Consider the following 21,508-nt stretch of genomic DNA (forward strand, 5'->3'; position numbering starts at 1 on the left):
TCGAGACTGGACTCGAGACTGGACTCGAGACTGGACTCGAGACTGGACACGAGTCTGGATACGAGACTGGACACGAGACTGGACTCGAGATTGGACACGAGACTGAACTCGAGACTGGACACAAGATTGGACTCGAGGTTGGACACGAGACTGGACACGAGTCTGGACACGAGACTGGGCTCGAGACTGGACATGAGACTGGACTCGAGACTGGACTCGAGATTGGAAAGGAGACTGGACTCGAGATTGGACAGGAGACTGGACACGGGACTGGACACAAGATTGGAATTGTGACTGGACACAAGACTGGTCATGAGTCTGGACTCGAGACTGGACACAAGACTGGTCATGAGTCTGGACACAAGACTGGACTCGAGACTGTACATGAGACTGGACATGAGGCTGGACACCAGACTGGACACGAGTCTGGACACAAGACTGAACACGAGACTGGACACGAGACGTGACTCGATAGTGTACACGAGTCTGGACACAAGACTGGACACGAGACTGGAGTCAAGACAGGATTCAAATCTGGACATGAGTCTGGACACGAGTCTGGACACAAGACTGAACATGAGACTGGACACGAGACTGGATACGAGACTGGACACAAGACTGGATACGAGACTGAACATGAGATTGGACACGAGACTGGACACGAGACTGGTCACAAGACTGGTCACAAGACTGGTCACAAGACTGGACACGAGACTGGATACGAGACTGGACACAAGACTGGATACGAGACTGAACATGAGACTGGACACGAGACTGGACACGAGACTGGTCACAAGACTGGATACGAGACTGGTCACAAGACTGGTCACAAGACTGGACATGAGACTGGAAACGAGACTGGACTCGATCTGGACTCGAGACTGGACACGAGACAGGACACGAGACTGGAAACGAGGCTGGACACGAGACTGGACACGAGACTGGACTCGATCTGGACTCGAGACTGGACACGAGACAGGACACGAGTCTGGAAACGAGACTGGACACAAGACTGGACACAAAACTGGGCATGAGATTGGACACGAGGCTGGACACGAGACTGGACTCGATCTGGACTCGAGACTGGAAACGAGACTGGACACGAGACTGGACATGAGACTGGACTCGAGGCTGGACACGAGACTGGACACGAGACTGGACACGAGACTGGACACGAGACTGGACATGAGACTGTAAACGAGACTGGACACAAGGCTGGACACGAGACTGGGCATGAGATTGCAAACGAGACTGGACTCGATCTGGACTCGAGACTGGACACGAGACAGGACACAAGTCTGGAAACGAGACTGGACACAAGACTGGACACAAAACTGGGCATGAGATTGCAAACGAGACTGGACTCGATCTGGACTCGAGACTGGACACGAGACTGGACACGAATATGGACACGAGTATGGACACGAATCTGGACACGAGACTGGACACGAGACTGGACAAGAGACTGGAAATGAGACTGGACACGAGACTGGACACGAGACTGGACAAGAGACTGGAAATGAGACTGGACACGAGACTGGACACGAGACTGGACAAGAGACTGGAAATGAGACTGGACACGAGACTGGATACAAGACTGGACACGAGGCTGGACACGAGGCTGGACTCAAGAATGGACACAAGGCTGATCTCAAGAGTGGACATGAGTCTGGACATGAGTCTGGACACGAGTCTGGACACGAGACTGGATTTGAGACTGGACACGTGACTGGACACCGGTCTGGACACGAATCTGGACATGAGACTGGACATGAGACTGGACACGAGACTGGACACCGGTCTGGACACGAATCTGGACATGAGACTAGACATGAGGCTGGACACGAGACTGGACACGAGACTGGACACCAGACTGGACATAAGTCAGGACACGAGTCTGGACACGAGACTGGACACGAGACTAGACACGAGACTGGTCACGAGACTAGACATAAGTCTGGACACGAGTCTGGACACGAGACTGGACACGAGTCTGGACACGAGTCTGGACACGAGACTGGATTCGAGACTGGACACGTGACTGGACATGAGTCTGGACACGAGACTGGACACCGGTCTGGACATGAGACTGGACACGAGACTGGACACGAGACTGGTCACGAGACTAGACATGAGACTGGACATGAGACTGGACATGAGACTGGACATGAGACTGGACACGAGACTGGACACGAGATTGGACACGGGACTAGACATGAGACTGGACAAGAGACTGGACATGAGACTGGACACGAGACTGGATTCGAGACTGGACACGTGACTGGACATGAGTCTGGAGAAGAGACTGGACACGTGACTGGACACGAGACTGGATTCGAGACTGGACACGTGACTGGACACGAGACTGGAAACGAGACTAGTCACGAGTCTGGACACGAGACTGGACACGAGACTGGAAACGAGACTAGTCACGAGTCTGGACATGAGACTGGACATGAGACTGGTCACGAGACTGGACATGAGACTGGACACGAGACTGGATTCGAGACTGGACACCAGACTGGACACGAGACTGGACATGAGACTGGACACGAGACTAGTCACGAGTCTGGACACGAGACTGGACACGAGACTGGAAACGAGACTAGTCACGAGTCTGGACATGAGACTGGACATGAGACTGGACATGAGACTGGACAGGAGACTGGACTCGAGACTGGACTCGAGGCTGGACACGAGTCTGGACACGAGATTGGACACGGGACTAGACATGAGACTGGATTCGAGACTGGACACCAGACTGGACACGAGACTGGACATGAGACTGGACACGAGACTAGTCACGAGTCTGGACACGAGACTGGACACGAGACTGGAAACGAGACTAGTCACGAGTCTGGACATGAGACTGGACATGAGACTGGACATGAGACTGGACATGAGACTGGACATGAGACTGGACACGAGACTAGTCACGAGTCTGGACACGAGACTGGACACGAGACTGGAAACGAGACTAGTCACGAGTCTGGACATGAGACTGGACATGAGACTGGACTCGAGACTGGACTCGAGGCTGGACACGAGGCTGGACACGAGTCTGGACATGAGATTGGACACGGGACTAGACATGAGACTGGACAAGAGACTGGACATGAGACTGGACATGAGACTGGACAGGAGACTGGACTCGAGACTGGACTCGAGATTGGACACGAGGCTGGACACGAGATTGGACACGGGACTAGACATGAGACTGGACACGAGTCTGGACTCGAGAATGGACTCGAGATTGGACACGAGACTGGACACGAGATTGGACACGAGACTGGACATGAGTCTGGACATGAGACTGGACTCGAGACTGGACACGAGACTGTACATGAGTCTGGACACAAGACTGGACACGAGACTGGACTTGAGACTGGACACGAGTCTGGACATGAGACTGGACTCGAGAATGGACTCGAGATTGGACACGAGACTGGACACGAGATTGGACACGAGACTGGACATGAGTCTGGACATGAGACTGGACTCGAGACTGGACACGAGACTGTACATGAGTCTGGACACAAGACTGGACACGAGACTGGACTTGAGACTGGACACGAGTCTGGACATGAGTCTGGACACAAGACTGGACACGAGACTGGACTTGAGACTGGACACGAGTCTGGACACGAGTCTGGACACAAGACTGGACGTGAGACTGGACATGAGACTGGACACGAGACTGGACTTGAGACTGGACACGAGACTGGACACGAGTCTGGACACGAGACTGGGCTCGAGACTGGACATGAGACTGGACTCGAGACTGGACTCGAGATTGGAAAGGAGACTGGACTCGAGACTGGACTCGAGACTGGACACGAGACTGGACACGAGAATGGACGCAGGTCTGGAGACGAGACTGGACACGATACTGGCCACGAGACTGGACACGAAATGTACATGAGACTGGACAGAAGATTGGACAGGAGACTGGACACGAGACTGGACACGAGTAAGGACATGAGACTGGACTCGAGACTGGACACGAGACTAGACACAAGACTGGACACGAGACTGGACACGAGTCTGGCCACGAGTCTGGACTCGTGACTGGACACGAGACTGGACACGAGACTGGACACGAGACTGGACTCGAGACTGGACTCGAGACTGGACTCGAGACTGGACTCGAGACTGGACTCGAGACTGGACACGAGTCTGGACACGAGACTGGACACGAGACTGGACTCGAGATTGGACACGAGACTGGACTCGAGACTGGACTCGAGACTGGACTCGAGACTGGACTCGAGACTGGACTCGAGACTGGACACGAGTCTGGATACGAGACTGGACACGAGACTGGACTCGAGATTGGACACGAGACTGAACTCGAGACTGGACACAAGATTGGACTCGAGGTTGGACACGAGACTGGACACGAGTCTGGACACGAGACTGGGCTCGAGACTGGACATGAGACTGGACTCGAGACTGGACTCGAGATTGGAAAGGAGACTGGACTCGAGATTGGACAGGAGACTGGACACGGGACTGGACACAAGATTGGACACGGGACTAGACATGAAACTGGACATGAGACTGGACTCGAGAATGGACTCGAGACTGGACATGAGTCTGGACACAAGACTGGACACGAGACTGGACACGAGATTGGACACGAGACTGGACTCGAGGCTGGACACGAGACTGGACACGAGATTGGACACGAGACTGGACATGAGACTGGACACGAGACTGGACACGAGACTGGACACGAGATTGGACACGAGACTGGACATGAGTCTGGACATGAGACTGGACTCGAGACTGGACACGAGACTGGACATGAGTCTGGACACAAGACTGGACACGAGATTGGACACGAGACTGGACACGAGACTGGACATGAGTCTGGACACGAGATTGGACACGAGACTGGACATGAGTCTGGACACGAGACTGGACACGAGACTGGACACGAGATTGGACACGGGACTAGACATGAGACTGGACACGAGACTGGACACGAGACTGGACACGAGATTGGACACGAGACTGGACATGAGTCTGGACATGAGACTGGACTCGAGACTGGACACGAGACTGGACATGAGTCTGGACACAAGACTGGACACGAGACTGGACTTGAGACTGGACACGAGTCTGGACATGAGTCTGGACACAAGACTGGACACGAGACTGGACTCGAGATTGGACACGAGACTGAACTCGAGACTGGACACAAGATTGGACTCGAGGTTGGACATGAGACTGGACACGAGTCTGGACACGAGACTGGGCTCGAGACTGGACATGAGACTGGACTCGAGACTGGACTCGAGATTGGAAAGGAGACTGGACTCGAGATTGGACAGGAGACTGGACACGGGACTGGACACAAGATTGGAATTGTGACTGGACACAAGACTGGTCATGAGTCTGGACACAAGACTGGACTCGAGACTGTACATGAGACTGGACATGAGGCTGGACACCAGACTGGACACGAGTCTACACACAAGACTGAACACGAGACTGGACACGAGACGTGACTCGATAGTGTACACGAGTCTGGACACAAGACTGGACACGAGACTGGAGTCAAGACAGGATTCAAATCTGGACATGAGTCTGGACACGAGTCTGGACACAAGACTGAACATGAGATTGGACACGAGACTGGACACGAGACTGAACATGAGATTGGACTCGAGACTGGACACGAGACTGGATACAAGACTGGACACAAGACTGGATACGAGACTGAACATGAGATTGGACACGAGACTGGACACGAGACTGGTCACAAGACTGGTCACAAGACTGGTCACAAGACTGGACACGAGACTGGATACGAGACTGGACACAAGACTGGATACGAGACTGAACATGAGACTGGACACGAGACTGGACACGAGACTGGTCACAAGACTGGATACGAGACTGGTCACAAGACTGGTCACAAGACTGGACATGAGACTGGAAACGAGACTGGACTCGATCTGGACTCGAGACTGGACACGAGACAGGACACGAGACTGGAAACGAGGCTGGACACGAGACTGGACACGAGACTGGACTCGATCTGGACTCGAGACTGGACACGAGACAGGACACGAGTCTGGAAACGAGACTGGACACAAGACTGGACACAAAACTGGGCATGAGATTGGACACGAGGCTGGACACGAGACTGGACTCGATCTGGACTCGAGACTGGACATGAGACTGGAAACGAGACTGGACACGAGACTGGACATGAGACTGGACTCGAGGCTGGACACGAGACTGGACACGAGACTGGACACGAGACCGGACACGAGACTGGACATGAGACTGGAAACGAGACTGGACACAAGACTGGACACGAGACTGGACATGAGATTGCAAACGAGACTGGACTCGATCTGGACTCGAGACTGGACACGAGACAGGACACGAGTCTGGAAACGAGACTGGACACAAGACTGGACACAAAACTGGGCATGAGATTGCAAACGAGACTGGACTCGATCTGGACTCGAGACTGGACACGAGACTGGACACGAATCTGGACACGAGTATGGACACGAATCTGGACACGAGACTGGACACGAGACTGGACAAGAGACTGGAAATGAGACTGGACACGAGACTGGACACGAGACTGGACAAGAGACTGGAAATGAGACTGGACACGAGACTGGACACGAGACTGGACAAGAGACTGGAAATGAGACTGGACACGAGACTGGATACAAGACTGGACACGAGGCTGGACACGAGGCTGGACTCAAGAATGGACACAAGGCTGATCTCAAGAGTGGACATGAGTCTGGACATGAGTCTGGACACGAGTCTGGACACGAGTCTGGATTTGAGACTGGACACGTGACTGGACACCGGTCTGGACACGAATCTGGACATGAGACTGGACATGAGACTGGACACGAGACTGGACACCGGTCTGGACACGAATCTGGACATGAGACTGGACATGAGACTGGACACGAGACTGGACACGAGACTGGACACCAGACTGGACATAAGTCAGGACACGAGTCTGGACACGAGACTGGACACGAGACGAGACACGAGACTGGTCACGAGACTAGACATAAGTCTGGACACGAGTCTGGACACGAGACTGGACACGAGTCTGGACACGAGTCTGGACACGAGACTGGATTCGAGACTGGACACGTGACTGGACATGAGTCTGGACACGAGACTGGACACCGGTCTGGACATGAGACTGGACACGAGACTGGACACGAGACTGGTCACGAGACTAGACATGAGACTGGACATGAGACTGGACATGAGACTGGACAGGAGACTGGACACGAGATTGGACACGGGACTAGACATGAGACTGGACAAGAGACTGGACACGAGACTGGACATGAGGCTGGACATGAGTCTGGACACGAGTCTGGACACGAGACTGGACACGTGACTGGACACGTGACTGGACATGAGTCTGGAGAAGAGACTGGACACGTGAAAGGACACGAGACTGGATTCGAGACTGGACACGTGACTGGACACGAGACTGGAAACGAGACTAGTCACGAGTCTGGACACGAGACTGGACACGAGACTGGAAACGAGACTAGTCACGAGTCTGGACATGAGACTGGACATGAGACTGGTCACGAGACTGGACATGAGACTGGACACGAGACTGGATTCGAGACTGGACATGAGTCTGGACACAAGACTGGACGTGAGACTGGACATGAGACTGGACACGAGACTGGACACGAGACTGGACACGAGACTGGACACGAGTCTGGACACGAGACTGGGCTCGAGACTGGACATGAGACTGGACTCGAGACTGGACTCGAGATTGGAAAGGAGACTGGACTCGAGACTGGACTCGAGACTGGACACGAGACTGGACACGAGAATGGACGCAGGTCTGGAGACGAGACTGGACACGATACTGGCCACGAGACTGGACACGAAATGGACATGAGACTGGACAGAAGATTGGACAGGAGACTGGACACGAGACTGGACACGAGTAAGGACATGAGACTGGACTCGAGACTGGACACGAGACTAGACACAAGACTGGACACGAGACTGGACACGAGTCTGGCCACGAGTCTGGACTCGTGACTGGACACGAGACTGGACACGAGACTGGACACGAGACTGGACACGAGACTGGACTCGAGACTGGACTCGAGACTGGACTCGAGACTGGACTCGAGACTGGACTCGAGACTGGACACGAGTCTGGACACGAGACTGGACATGAGACTGGACTCGAGATTGGACACGAGACTGGACTCGAGACTGGACTCGAGACTGGACTCGAGACTGGACTCGAGACTGGACTCGAGACTGGACACGAGTCTGGATACGAGACTGGACACGAGACTGGACTCGAGATTGGACACGAGACTGAACTCGAGACTGGACACAAGATTGGACTCGAGGTTGGACACGAGACTGGACACGAGTCTGGACACGAGACTGGGCTCGAGACTGGACATGAGACTGGACTCGAGACTGGACTCGAGATTGGAAAGGAGACTGGACTCGAGATTGGACAGGAGACTGGACACGGGACTGGACACAAGATTGGACACGGGACTAGACATGAGACTGGACATGAGACTGGACTCGAGAATGGACTCGAGACTGGACATGAGTCTGGACACAAGACTGGACACGAGACTGGACACGAGATTGGACACGAGACTGGACATGAGTCTGGACACGAGACTGGACACGAGACTGGACACGAGATTGGACACGAGACTGGACATGAGACTGGACACAAGACTGGACGTGAGACTGGACATGAGACTGGACACGAGACTGGACTTGAGACTGGACACGAGACTGGACACGAGTCTGGACACGAGACTGGGCTCGAGACTGGACATGAGACTGGACTCGAGACTGGACTCGAGATTGGAAAGGAGACTGGACTCGAGACTGGACTCGAGACTGGACACGAGACTGGACACGAGAATGGACGCAGGTCTGGAGACGAGACTGGACACGATACTGGCCACGAGACTGGACACGAAATGGACATGAGACTGGACAGAAGATTGGACAGGAGACTGGACACGAGACTGGACACGAGTAAGGACATGAGACTGGACTCGAGACTGGACACGAGACTAGACACAAGACTGGACACGAGACTGGACACGAGTCTGGCCACGAGTCTGGACTCGTGACTGGACACGAGACTGGACACGAGACTGGACACGAGACTGGACTCGAGACTGGACTCGAGACTGGACTCGAGACTGGACTCGAGACTGGACACGAGTCTGGACACGAGACTGGACATGAGACTGGACTCGAGATTGGACACGAGACTGGACTCGAGACTGGACTCGAGACTGGACTCGAGACTGGACTCGAGACTGGACTCGAGACTGGACACGAGTCTGGATACGAGACTGGACACGAGACTGGACTCGAGATTGGACACGAGACTGAACTCGAGACTGGACACAAGATTGGACTCGAGGTTGGACACGAGACTGGACACGAGTCTGGACACGAGACTGGGCTCGAGACTGGACATGAGACTGGACTCGAGACTGGACTCGAGATTGGAAAGGAGACTGGACTCGAGATTGGACAGGAGACTGGACACGGGACTGGACACAAGATTGGACACGGGACTAGACATGAGACTGGACATGAGACTGGACTCGAGAATGGACTCGAGACTGGACATGAGTCTGGACACAAGACTGGACACGAGACTGGACACGAGATTGGACACGAGACTGGACATGAGTCTGGACACGAGACTGGACACGAGACTGGACACGAGATTGGACACGAGACTGGACACGAGACTGGACATGAGACTGGACACGAGACTGGACACGAGACTGGACACGAGACTGGACATGAGTCTGGACATGAGACTGGACTCGAGACTGGACACGAGACTGGACATGAGTCTGGACACAAGACTGGACACGAGATTGGACACGAGACAGGACACGAGACTGGACATGAGTCTGGACACGAGACTGGACACGAGACTGGACACGAGATTGGACACGGGACTAGACATGAGACTGGACACGAGACTGGACACGAGACTGGACACGAGACTGGACACGAGACTGGACACGAGATTGGACACGAGACTGGACACGAGATTGGACACGAGACTGGACATGAGTCTGGACATGAGACTGGACTCGAGACTGGACACGAGACTAGTCACGAGTCTGGACACGAGACTGGACACGAGACTGGAAACGAGACTAGTCACGAGTCTGGACATGAGACTGGACATGAGACTGGACATGAGACTGGACATGAGACTGGACACGAGACTGGATTCGAGACTGGACACCAGACTGGACACGAGACTGGACATGAGACTGGACACGAGACTAGTCACGAGTCTGGACACGAGACTGGACACGAGACTGGAAACGAGACTAGTCACGAGTCTGGACATGAGACTGGACATGAGACTGGACAGGAGACTGGACTCGAGACTGGACTCGAGGCTGGACACGAGTCTGGACACGAGATTGGACACGGGACTAGACATGAGACTGGACAAGAGACTGGACATGAGACTGGACATGAGACTGGACAGGAGACTGGACTCGAGACTGGACTCGAGATTGGACACGAGGCTGGACACGAGATTGGACACGGGACTAGACATGAGACTGGACATGAGACTGGACTCGAGAATGGACTCGAGATTGGACACGAGACTGGACACGAGATGGGACACGAGACTGGACATGAGTCTGGACATGAGACTGGACTCGAGACTGGACATGAGTCTGGACACAAGACTGGACACGAGACTGGACTTGAGACTGGACACGAGTCTGGACATGAGTCTGGACACAAGACTGGACACGAGACTGGACTTGAGACTGGACACGAGTCTGGACATGAGTCTGGACACAAGACTGGACGTGAGACTGGACATGAGACTGGACACGAGACTGGACTTGAGACTGGACACGAGATTGGACACGAGTCTGGACACGAGACTGGGCTCGAGACTGGACATGAGACTGGACTCGAGACTGGACTCGAGATTGGAAAGGAGACTGGACTCGAGACTGGACTCGAGACTGGACACGAGTCTGGACACGAGAATGGACGCAGGTCTGGAGACGAGACTGGACACGATACTGGCCACGAGACTGGACACGAAATGGACATGAGACTGGACAGAAGATTGGACAGGAGACTGGACACGAGACTGGACACGAGTAAGGACATGAGACTGGACTCGAGACTGGACACGAGGCTAGACACAAGACTGGACACGAGACTGGACACGAGTCTGGCCACGAGTCTGGACTCGTGACTGGACACGAGACTGGACACGAGACTGGACACGAGACTGGACTCGAGACTGGACTCGAGACTGGACTCGAGACTGGACTCGAGACTGGACACGAGACTGGACACGAGACTGGACTCGAGATTGGACACGAGACTGGACTCGAGACTGGACTCGAGACTGGACTCGAGACTGGACTCGAGACTGGACTCGAGACTGGACACGAGTCTGGATACGAGACTGGACACGAGACTGGACTCGAGATTGGACACGAGACTGAACTCGAGACTGGACACAAGATTGGACTCGAGGTTGGACACGAGACTGGACACGAGTCTGGACACGAGACTGGGCTCGAGACTGGACATGAGACTGGACTCGAGACTGGACTCGAGATTGGAAAGGAGACTGGACTCGAGATTGGACAGGAGACTGGACACGGGACTGGACACAAGATTGGACACGGGACTAGACATGAGACTGGACATGAGACTGGACTCGAGAATGGACTCGAGACTGGACATGAGTCTGGACACAAGACTGGACACGAGACTGGACACGAGATTGGACACGAGACTGGACATGAGTCTGGACACGAGACTGGACACGAGACTGGACACGAGATTGGACACGAGACTGGACATGAGACTGGACACGAGACTGGACACGAGACTGGACACGAGATTGGACACGAGACTGGACATGAGTCTGGACATGAGACTGGACTCGAGACTGGACACGAGACTGGACATGAGTCTGGACACAAGACTGGACACGAGATTGGACACGAGACTGGACACGAGACTGGACATGAGTCTGGACACGAGACTGGACACGAGACTGGACACGAGATTGGACACGGGACTAGACATGAGACTGGACACGAGACTGGACACGAGACTGGACATGAGATTGGACACGAGTCTGGACATGAGTCTGGACACAAGACTGGACACGAGACTGGACTTGAGACTGGACACGAGTCTGGACATGAGTCTGGACACAAGACTGGACACGAGACTGGACTTGAGACTGGACACGAGTCTGGACATGAGTCTGGACACAAGACTGGACGTGAGACTGGATTTGAGACGGAACACGTGACTGGACGCGATTCTGGACATGAGACCGAACATGAGACTGGACACGAGACTGGACACGAGACTGGACTTGAGACTGGATGCGAGACTGGACACGAGACTGGACACGAGTCTGGACACGAGTCTGGACACGAGACTGGACATGAAACTGGACTTGAGACTGGACTTGAGACTGGACACGAGACTGGACACGAGACTGGACATGAAACTGGACTTGAGACTGGATGCGAGACTGGACATGAGACTGGACACGAGACTGGACACGAGACTGGACATGAGACTGGACACGAGACTGGACACGAGTCTGGACACGAGTCTGGACACGAGACTGGACTTGAGACTGGATGCGAGACTGGACATGAGACTGGACACGAGACTGGACATGAGACTGGACATGAAACTGGGCACGAGACTGGACACGAGACTGAACTTGAGACTGGATGCGAGACTGGACATGAGACTGGACACGAGACTGGACACGAGACTGGACATGAGACTGGGCACGAGACTGGACACGAGACTGGACACGAGACTGGACACGAGACTGGACACAAGATTGGACTCGAGACTGGACACGAGTCTGGACACGAGACTGGACATGAAACTGGATACGAGACTGGACACGAGGCTGGACTCGAGACTGGACACGAGACTGGACACGAGACGGGACACGAGACTGGACACGAGACTGGACACGAGATTGGACTCGAGGCTGGACACGAGACTGGACACGAGACTGGACACGAGACTGGACTCGAGATTGGACATGAGACTGGACACAAGACTGGACACGAGACTGGACACGAATCTGGACACGAGTCTGGACACGGGTCTGGCCGCGAGACTGGACTCGAGACTGGACATGAGACTGGACATGAGGCTGGACACCATACTGGACACGAGACTGGACTCGAGACTGGACTCGAGACTGGACACGAGACTGGACACGAGACTGGACACGAGACTGGACACGAGACTGGACACGAGACTGGACATGAGACTGGACTCGAGACTGGACACGAGATTGGACACGAGTCTGGACACGAGACTGGACATGAGACTGGACATGAGACTGGACTCGAGCCTGGACACAAGACTGGACACGAGACTGGACACGAGACTGGACACGAGTGTGGACACGAGACTGGACTCGAGACTGGACACGAGACTGGACATGAGACTGGACTCGAGCCTGGACACGAGTGTGGACACGAGACTGGACTCGAGACTGGACACGAGACTGGACACGAGACTGGACACGAGACTGGACACGAGTGTGGACACGAGACTGGACTTGTGACTGGACACGAGACTGGACACGAGACTGGACACGAGACTGGACACGAGACTGGACACGAGATTGGACTTGTGACTGGACACAAGACTGGACACGAGACTGGACACGAATCTGGACACGAGTCTGGACACGAGTCTGGACACCATACTGGACACTAGGCTGGACACGAGACTGGACATGAGACTGGACACGAGACTGGACACGAGACTGGACATGAGACTGGACACGAGACTGGACACGAGACTGGACACGAGACTGGACACGAGACTGGACTCGAGGCTGGACACGAGACTGGACATGAGACTGGACACGAGACTGGACACGAGGCTGCACACGAGACTGGACATGAGACTGGACACGAGACTGGACACGAGACTGGACACGAGACTGGACACGAGGCTGCACACGAGACTGGACACGAGACTGGACACGAGACTGGACATGAGACTGGACACGAGACTGGACACGAGGCTGCACACGAGACTGGACACGAGGCTGCACACGAGACTGGACACGAGACTGGACTCGAGACTGGACTCGAGGCTGCACATGAGATTGGACTCGAGACTGGACATGAGACTGGACACGAGACTGGACACGAGACTGCACTCGAGACTGGACATGAGACTGGACATGAGACTGGACACGGGGCTGGACACAAGACTTGACACGGGGCTGGACACGAGACTGGACACGAGACTGGACATGAGTCTGGACATGAGACTGGACACGAGACTGGACTCGAGACTGGACATGAGACTGGACACGGGGCTGGACACGGGGCTGGACACAAGACTTGACATGAGACTGGACACGAGACTGGACACAAGTCTGGATACGAGACTGGACATGAGATTGGACATGAGCCTGGACATGAGTCTGGACACGAGTCCGGACATGAGACTGGACTCGAGACTGGACCGAGGCTGGAAACGAGTCTGGACATGAGACTGGACACGAGACTGGACACAAGACTAGACAGGAGACTGGGCATGAGAGTGGACATGAGACTGGACACGAGTCTGGATACGAGACTGGACACGAGACTGGACACGAGACTGGACATGAGACTGGACACAAGATTGGACTCGAGACTGGACATGAAACTGGACACGAGACTGGACACGAGTCTGGACACGAGACTGGACTCGAGACTGGACATGAGACTGGACTCGAGCCAGGACACGAGACTGGACACGAGACTGGACACGAGACTGGACACGAGACTGGACTCGAGACTGGACATGAGACTGGACATGGGGCTGGACACGAGACTGGACACGAGGCTGGACATGAGACTGGACACGAGGCTGGACACGTGACTGGACATGAGACTGGACACAAGATTGGACATGAGATTGGACTTGAGACTGGACACGAGACTGGACACGAGACTGGACACGAGACTGGATACGAGACTGGACATGAGGCTGGACACCATACTGGACACGAGACTGGACACGAGACTGGACATGAGACTGGACACGAGACTGGACTCGAGACTGGACTCGAGACTGGACTCGAGACTGGACACGAGACTGGACACGATACTGGACACGAGCCTGGACACGAGACTGGACTCGAGGCTGCACATGAGACTGGACTCGAGACTGGACATGAGACTGGACACGGGGCTTGACACGAGATTGGACACGAGTCTGGACATGAGACTGGACTTGAGACTGGACATGAGACTGGACACGAGACTGGACACGAGACTGGATACGAGACTGGATACGAGACTGGACATGAGACTGGACACGAGACTGGACACGAGACTGGACACGAGACTGGACACGAGATTGGACACGAGATTGGACTCGAGATTGGAATCGAGACTGGACATGAGACTGGACACGAGATGGGACTCGAGACTGGACTCGAGACGGGACACGAGTCTGGACATGAGTCTGGACATGAGACTGGACACTGGTCTGGACACAAGTCTGTACATGAGACTGGACACAAGTCTGGACTCGAGACTGTACATGAGACTGGACATGAGACTGGACACGAGACTGGAGACGAGACTGGACTCGAGGCTGGACATGAGATTGGACACGGGACTAGACATGAGACTGGAGACGAGACTGGACTCGAGACTGTACATGAGACTGGACATGAGACTGGACACGAGACTGGAGACGAGACTGGACTCGAGACTGTACATGAGACTGGACATGAGACTGGACACGAGATGGGACTCGAGACTGGACTCGAGACGGGACACGAGTCTGGACATGAGTCTGGACATGAGACTGGACACTGGTCTGGACACAAGTCTGTACATGAGACTGGACACAAGTCTGGACTCGAGACTGTACATGAGACTGGACATGAGGCTGGACGCGAGACTGGAGACGAGACTGGACTCGAGGCTGGACATGAGATTGGACATGAGACTGGACTCAAGACTGGATATGAGGCTGGACACAAGTCTGGACACAAGACTGGATACGAGATTGGACTCGAGATTGGACTCGAGATTGGACACAAAACTGGACTTGAGACTGGACATGAGTCTGGACACGAGTCTGGACTCGAGACTGGACACGAGACTGGATACGAGTCTGGACACGAGACTGGACACGAGACTGGACACGAGACTGGACACAAGTCTGGACATGAGACTGGTCACGAGTCTGGACATGAGACTGGACTCGAGACTGGACACGAGTGTGGACACGAGGCTGGAATCGAGACTTGACTCGAGACTGGACACGAGACTGGACACGAGACTGGACTCGAGACTGGACTCGAGACTGGACACGAGACTGGACTCGAGACTGGACTCGAGACTGGACATGAGACTGGACACAAGACTGGACATGAGACTGGACTCGAGACTGGACACGAGTGTGGACACGAGGCTGGAATCGAGACTTGACTCGAGACTGGACACGAGACTGGACACGAGACTGGACTCGAGACTGGACTCGAGACTGGACATGAGACTGGACACGAGACTGGATACGGGTCTGGACATGAGACTGGACTCGAGACTGGACACGAGTGTGGACACGAGGCTGGAATCGAGACTTGACTCGAGACTGGACACGAGACTGGACACGAGACTGGACTCGAGACTGGACTCGAGACTGGACATGAGACTGGACACGAGACTGGATACGGGTCTGGACATGAGACTGGACTCGAGACTGGACACGAGTGTGGACACGAGGCTGGAATCGAGACTTGACTCGAGACTGGACACGAGACTGGACACGAGACTGGACACGAGACTGGACATGAGACTGGACACGAGACTGGACATGAGACTGCACTCGAGACGGGACACGAGTCTGGACATGAGACTGGACATGAGACTGGACACTGGTCTGGACACAAGTCTGTACATGAGACTGGACACAAGTCTGGACTCGAGACTGGACATGAGACTGGACATGAGACTGGACATGAGACTGGACACGAGACTGGACTTGAGATTGGACATGAGGCTGGACGCGAGACTGGACACGAGACTGGACATGAGACTGGACTCAAGACTGGACATGAGGCTGACACAAGTCTGGACACGAGACTGGACACGAGATTGGCCTCGAGATTGGACACAAAAGTGGACTTGAGACTGGACATGAGTCTGGACACGAGTCTGGACTCGAGACTGGACACGAGACTGGACACGAGACTGGACACGAGACTGGACACGAGACTGGACATGAGACTGGACACGAGTCTGGACACGAGACTGGACTCGAGACTGGACACGAGACTGGAATCAAGACTGGACATGAGGCTGGACACAAGACTGGACAGGAGACTGGACTCGAGACTGGACTCGAGACTGGACACAGGACTGGACACAGGACTGGACACAGGACTGGACACAGGACTGGACACAATCAGTGTTGGACACGAGACTGTTCGGACTGACAGCTCCCATCCCCGCTTCACCATCTTCCTCAATCGGAATATTGCCATCTGGCCCCAACGCCAGTGGAGGAAATTGCCTCACGAGGCGGTGTCCAAAGCTCTGGGGAATCACTCTCTGAGTCTCTCTGCCCTCAGATACTAATGAAGGCGGACTGAACAGTTAATGTTTGTCACGTTCTCACTATCGCTGCCCACACTGGGGTCGGACCTGCACAGAATCTTCATTTGCCACATTATAGTGCTGCCACTATACTTTAGACAGAGAGAGACACATAGATTCAAGCTGTCCCCCCACCCCACCATCACACCACCCACACACAGGAAACACCCACACACACACAGTCAAACACCCACACAGTCTAACACACACACACACAAACACACACACACAAACACACACAGTCAAATGTCCACACAGTCTAACACACACACACATACACAAACACACACACACACACACACACACAAACACACACAGTCAAACACACACACACACACACACACAAACACACACAGTCAAACACACACACACACACAGTCAAACACACACACACAAACACACACACACACACAGTCAAACACACACACAGTCTAACACACACACACAAACACACACAGTCAAACACACACACACACACACAAACACACAGTCAAACACACACACAGTCTAACACACACACACACAAACACACACACAAACACACACAGTCAAACACACACAAATACACACACACAGTCAAATGCCCACACAGTCTAACACACACACAAACACACACAGTCAAACACACACACACAAACACACAAACACACAGTCAAACACACACAGTCTAACACACACACACAAACACACACACGCACACAGTCAAACACACACACAAACACACACAGTCTAACACACACACACAGTTAAACACACACACACACAAACACACACAGTTAAACACACACACATTGAGTGTCTGTTCCTCTCTGGGACTCCTCATTTGGCCCCTCTGGCGGTTTAATCCCGTTTCACCAGTGTTGCTGGAGGTCCCGCTGGGTGAGTGATGGCTCCCTTTGGAAAGGACAAGCTTGCCCCCACCCAACAATATTCATACCTTGCCCAGACTGGAGAGTTTTTTACACCTTCTCTAAATGTTTAATGTTTACAGGTGATTCTTTCAATCACATTTATAATCCAGTAATAACCCCAGCTGGAAATAATCAATGATCAATATCTGTAGTGTACAATCTGTGCACAATATATAATCTATATGTTATCTGTAGTGTACCGCCTGTGCACAATCTATATATTATCTGTGGTGTACAGCCTGTGCACAATATATAATCCACATGTTATCTGTAGTGTAGCATGTGCACAATATATAATCTATACATTATTTGCAGTGTTTAGCCTGAGCACAATATACAACCCATACATTATCTGTGGTGCACAACCTGCGCACAATACATAACCTATACATTATCTGTGGTGTATATTCTGTGCACAATATATAATCTATACATTATTTGTGGTATACAGCTTGTGCACATTATATAATCCATACAATATCTGCAGTATAGAAAATGTGCACAATATCTAATCTATAGAACAATCTATTCACAATGTTACATGATGTATGCACCAGGTGTACAGAGACAAGGTCTTGGAGAGGGTGTGGAGGAGATTTACTGGAATGGGAGCAGGGATGTGGGATTTCAGTTAATGTGGAGAGACTGGAGAGGCTGGGATTGTTCTCCTTGGAGCAGAGAAGGTTCAGAGGAGATTGAATCGAGGTGTTCAAAATCAGCAAGAGTTTTGATGGAGTAAATGAGGAGAAAGTGTTTCAGTGACAGGAGGGAGGGTAACCAGAGGAACACAGATTGGAGAGAATCGGGAAAAGAAGCAGAGGGGGAGATGAGGAGGATGTTTTTTACACAGCGAGTTGTTGTGAGGCAGAGGGGGAGATGAGGAGGATGTTTTTTACACAGCGAGTTGTTGTGAGGCAGAGGGGGAGATGAGGAGAATGTTTTTTACACAGCGAGTTGTTGTGAGGCAGAGGGGGAGACGAGGAGAATGTTTTTTACACAGCGAGCTGTTGTGAGGCAGAGGGGGAGATGAGGAGGATGTTTTTTACCCAGCGAGTTGTTGTGATCTGGAAGGTGCTGCCTGAAAGGGCGGTGGAAGCAGATTCAATAATAACTTTCAAAAGGGAATTGTTAAAGAATTGAAGGGGAAAATGTAAAAGGCTCCGGAGACAGAGCCGGGGAATGGGAGTAATTGGATAGTTTATTCACAGAGCCAGCACAGAGACGATGGGCCGAATTGTCTCTTTCTGGTTTGAAAGATCCTTCGGTTCTTGCACAGCTTCCCCCTGAACTCCCTGAAGCTGACATTGAACCAGATTGAGGAGTGATTGCGGATTCCTGGCAGATTCTCACTGTCTCTGAAACAACTTTGTTCAGGGAGCTGCTTGAGGGAAGAATGCAGCTTCTGTGCAGCTGCCATCTCTGGGCAGGTATTTCAGCAAAACTTAACCAAATATTTAACAAGCTGCTCTGTCCCCAGGGGCGGAGGCTGCAGATCCTTTAACCCGTGAGGTGCCGGGCCCAGGGCTGCTCTCCTCACCCTGCCAGAGCCTGCTCCCGTTCACCTTGTGGACCATGGGGCGGACCTGGGGGGGAGGGGGACCGGGGGGGGATGGGGTTGGACCCTGGGGTGGGGGGGGACCCCAGGGGGGTGGCGACACACTGTAGCACAATCTCCACCCCCTCACCCAATCCCATTCACTGAGGAATGGAATTCAACTCATTTCCCTTCATCATCTGTCACATTGTGGATAATTTATACTGAAACGGTGCAGATTGTTACTGGAATAACTTCACAGAAAGACATCAGAGGAGAGGGGGAAAGAGAGGGAGGGAGGGGGAGAGAGGGAGGGAGAGGTAGGGGGAGAGTCAGAGAGAGGGAGGGAGGGGGAGAGGGGGAGAGAGAGGGAGGGAGGGGGAGAGAGAGGGAGGGAGAGGGAGGGGGAGAGAGGGACAGGGAGAGAGAGAGTGGGAGAGAGAGAGAGAGTGGGAGAGAGACGGAGGGCAGACAGGAATGGAGACAAGGCTAGAATAATAAACATAGAGGAGAGGGATCATGAGAGATATAGGGAAGAGGACAGAATAGAGTTAGAGAGAGTGATAAAGAGAGGGATGGAGGATAGAGAGGCATTAAAGGGAGAGATCGATAGAGAGGTGGAAGAAATAGAAATCAAGGCAGACAGATAGAGGAGTCGTGATTGGGACAGAAATACAATGAGACTAAAAGAGTCACAGAGGGAGAGAGAGACAGAGGGAGTGATACAGAGACAGGGGGAGGTAGAGTGAGAAAGTGTGAGAGACAGAGAGAGAGAGACAGGCAGAGAGACAGAGAGAGAGAGAGACAGGCAGAGAGACAGACAGAGAGAGAGACAGAGAGACAGAGAGAGAGTGACGCAGAGACAGAGATAGAGAGACAGTAACAGGGACAGGGACAGAGACAGAGAGAAATAGAGACAGAGGAAGTGACACAGAGACAGAGAGAGACAGAGAGAGAGACAGAGTGACACAAAGACAGAGACAGACAGAGTGAGACAGAGACAGACAGAGTGAGACAGAGACAGGCAGAGAGAGAGAACCCGATCTTTGGGAGGTAAGGTTCAGAATTTGGGAAATTGGGGATTTGGGGGACTCACCTCCTTGTACACTTGTAACTTGAAGGAAGGATATGAAGGTTATTGTGAAGGTGCAGATTCTCAGCCACCTTTTCGTTTTCCACCGCGTGTCGGTGTCCTCCATCCTCCTGCCTGTCAGGAATGTGGGTGGATCAGAGCCGGCTGCAAGTTAACTTCAGGACAAATGCACTGGGCAAAGTATCTGGAAGCGGAGTTTTCACAAAGCCATTGGTGAAGCTGGAGGCTGGAGTGTGGTTGTCCCGGAATCAGTCTGCTC

The 21,508-nt window shown here is 53.3% G+C and overlaps 1 protein-coding gene across 1 annotated transcript in view; it reads right to left on the reverse strand.

Annotated features, from left to right (window-relative positions):
- Positions 1 to 21,508, reverse strand: part of col11a1a (collagen, type XI, alpha 1a) — a 1,142,395-nt gene that overhangs the window by 1,120,761 nt on the left and 126 nt on the right. Inside the window, 1 exon segment of the mRNA XM_072510277.1 lies at positions 21,253 to 21,508. This exon segment is cut by the window's right edge and continues 126 nt beyond it. Within this exon segment, the coding sequence (XP_072366378.1) occupies positions 21,253 to 21,355 (103 nt within the window). The 5' untranslated portion in view covers positions 21,356 to 21,508.

The sequence above is a fragment of the Scyliorhinus torazame genome, chromosome 7 (genome assembly GCF_047496885.1).
Source record: "Scyliorhinus torazame isolate Kashiwa2021f chromosome 7, sScyTor2.1, whole genome shotgun sequence".
Classification (NCBI taxonomy): domain Eukaryota; kingdom Metazoa; phylum Chordata; class Chondrichthyes; order Carcharhiniformes; family Scyliorhinidae; genus Scyliorhinus; species Scyliorhinus torazame.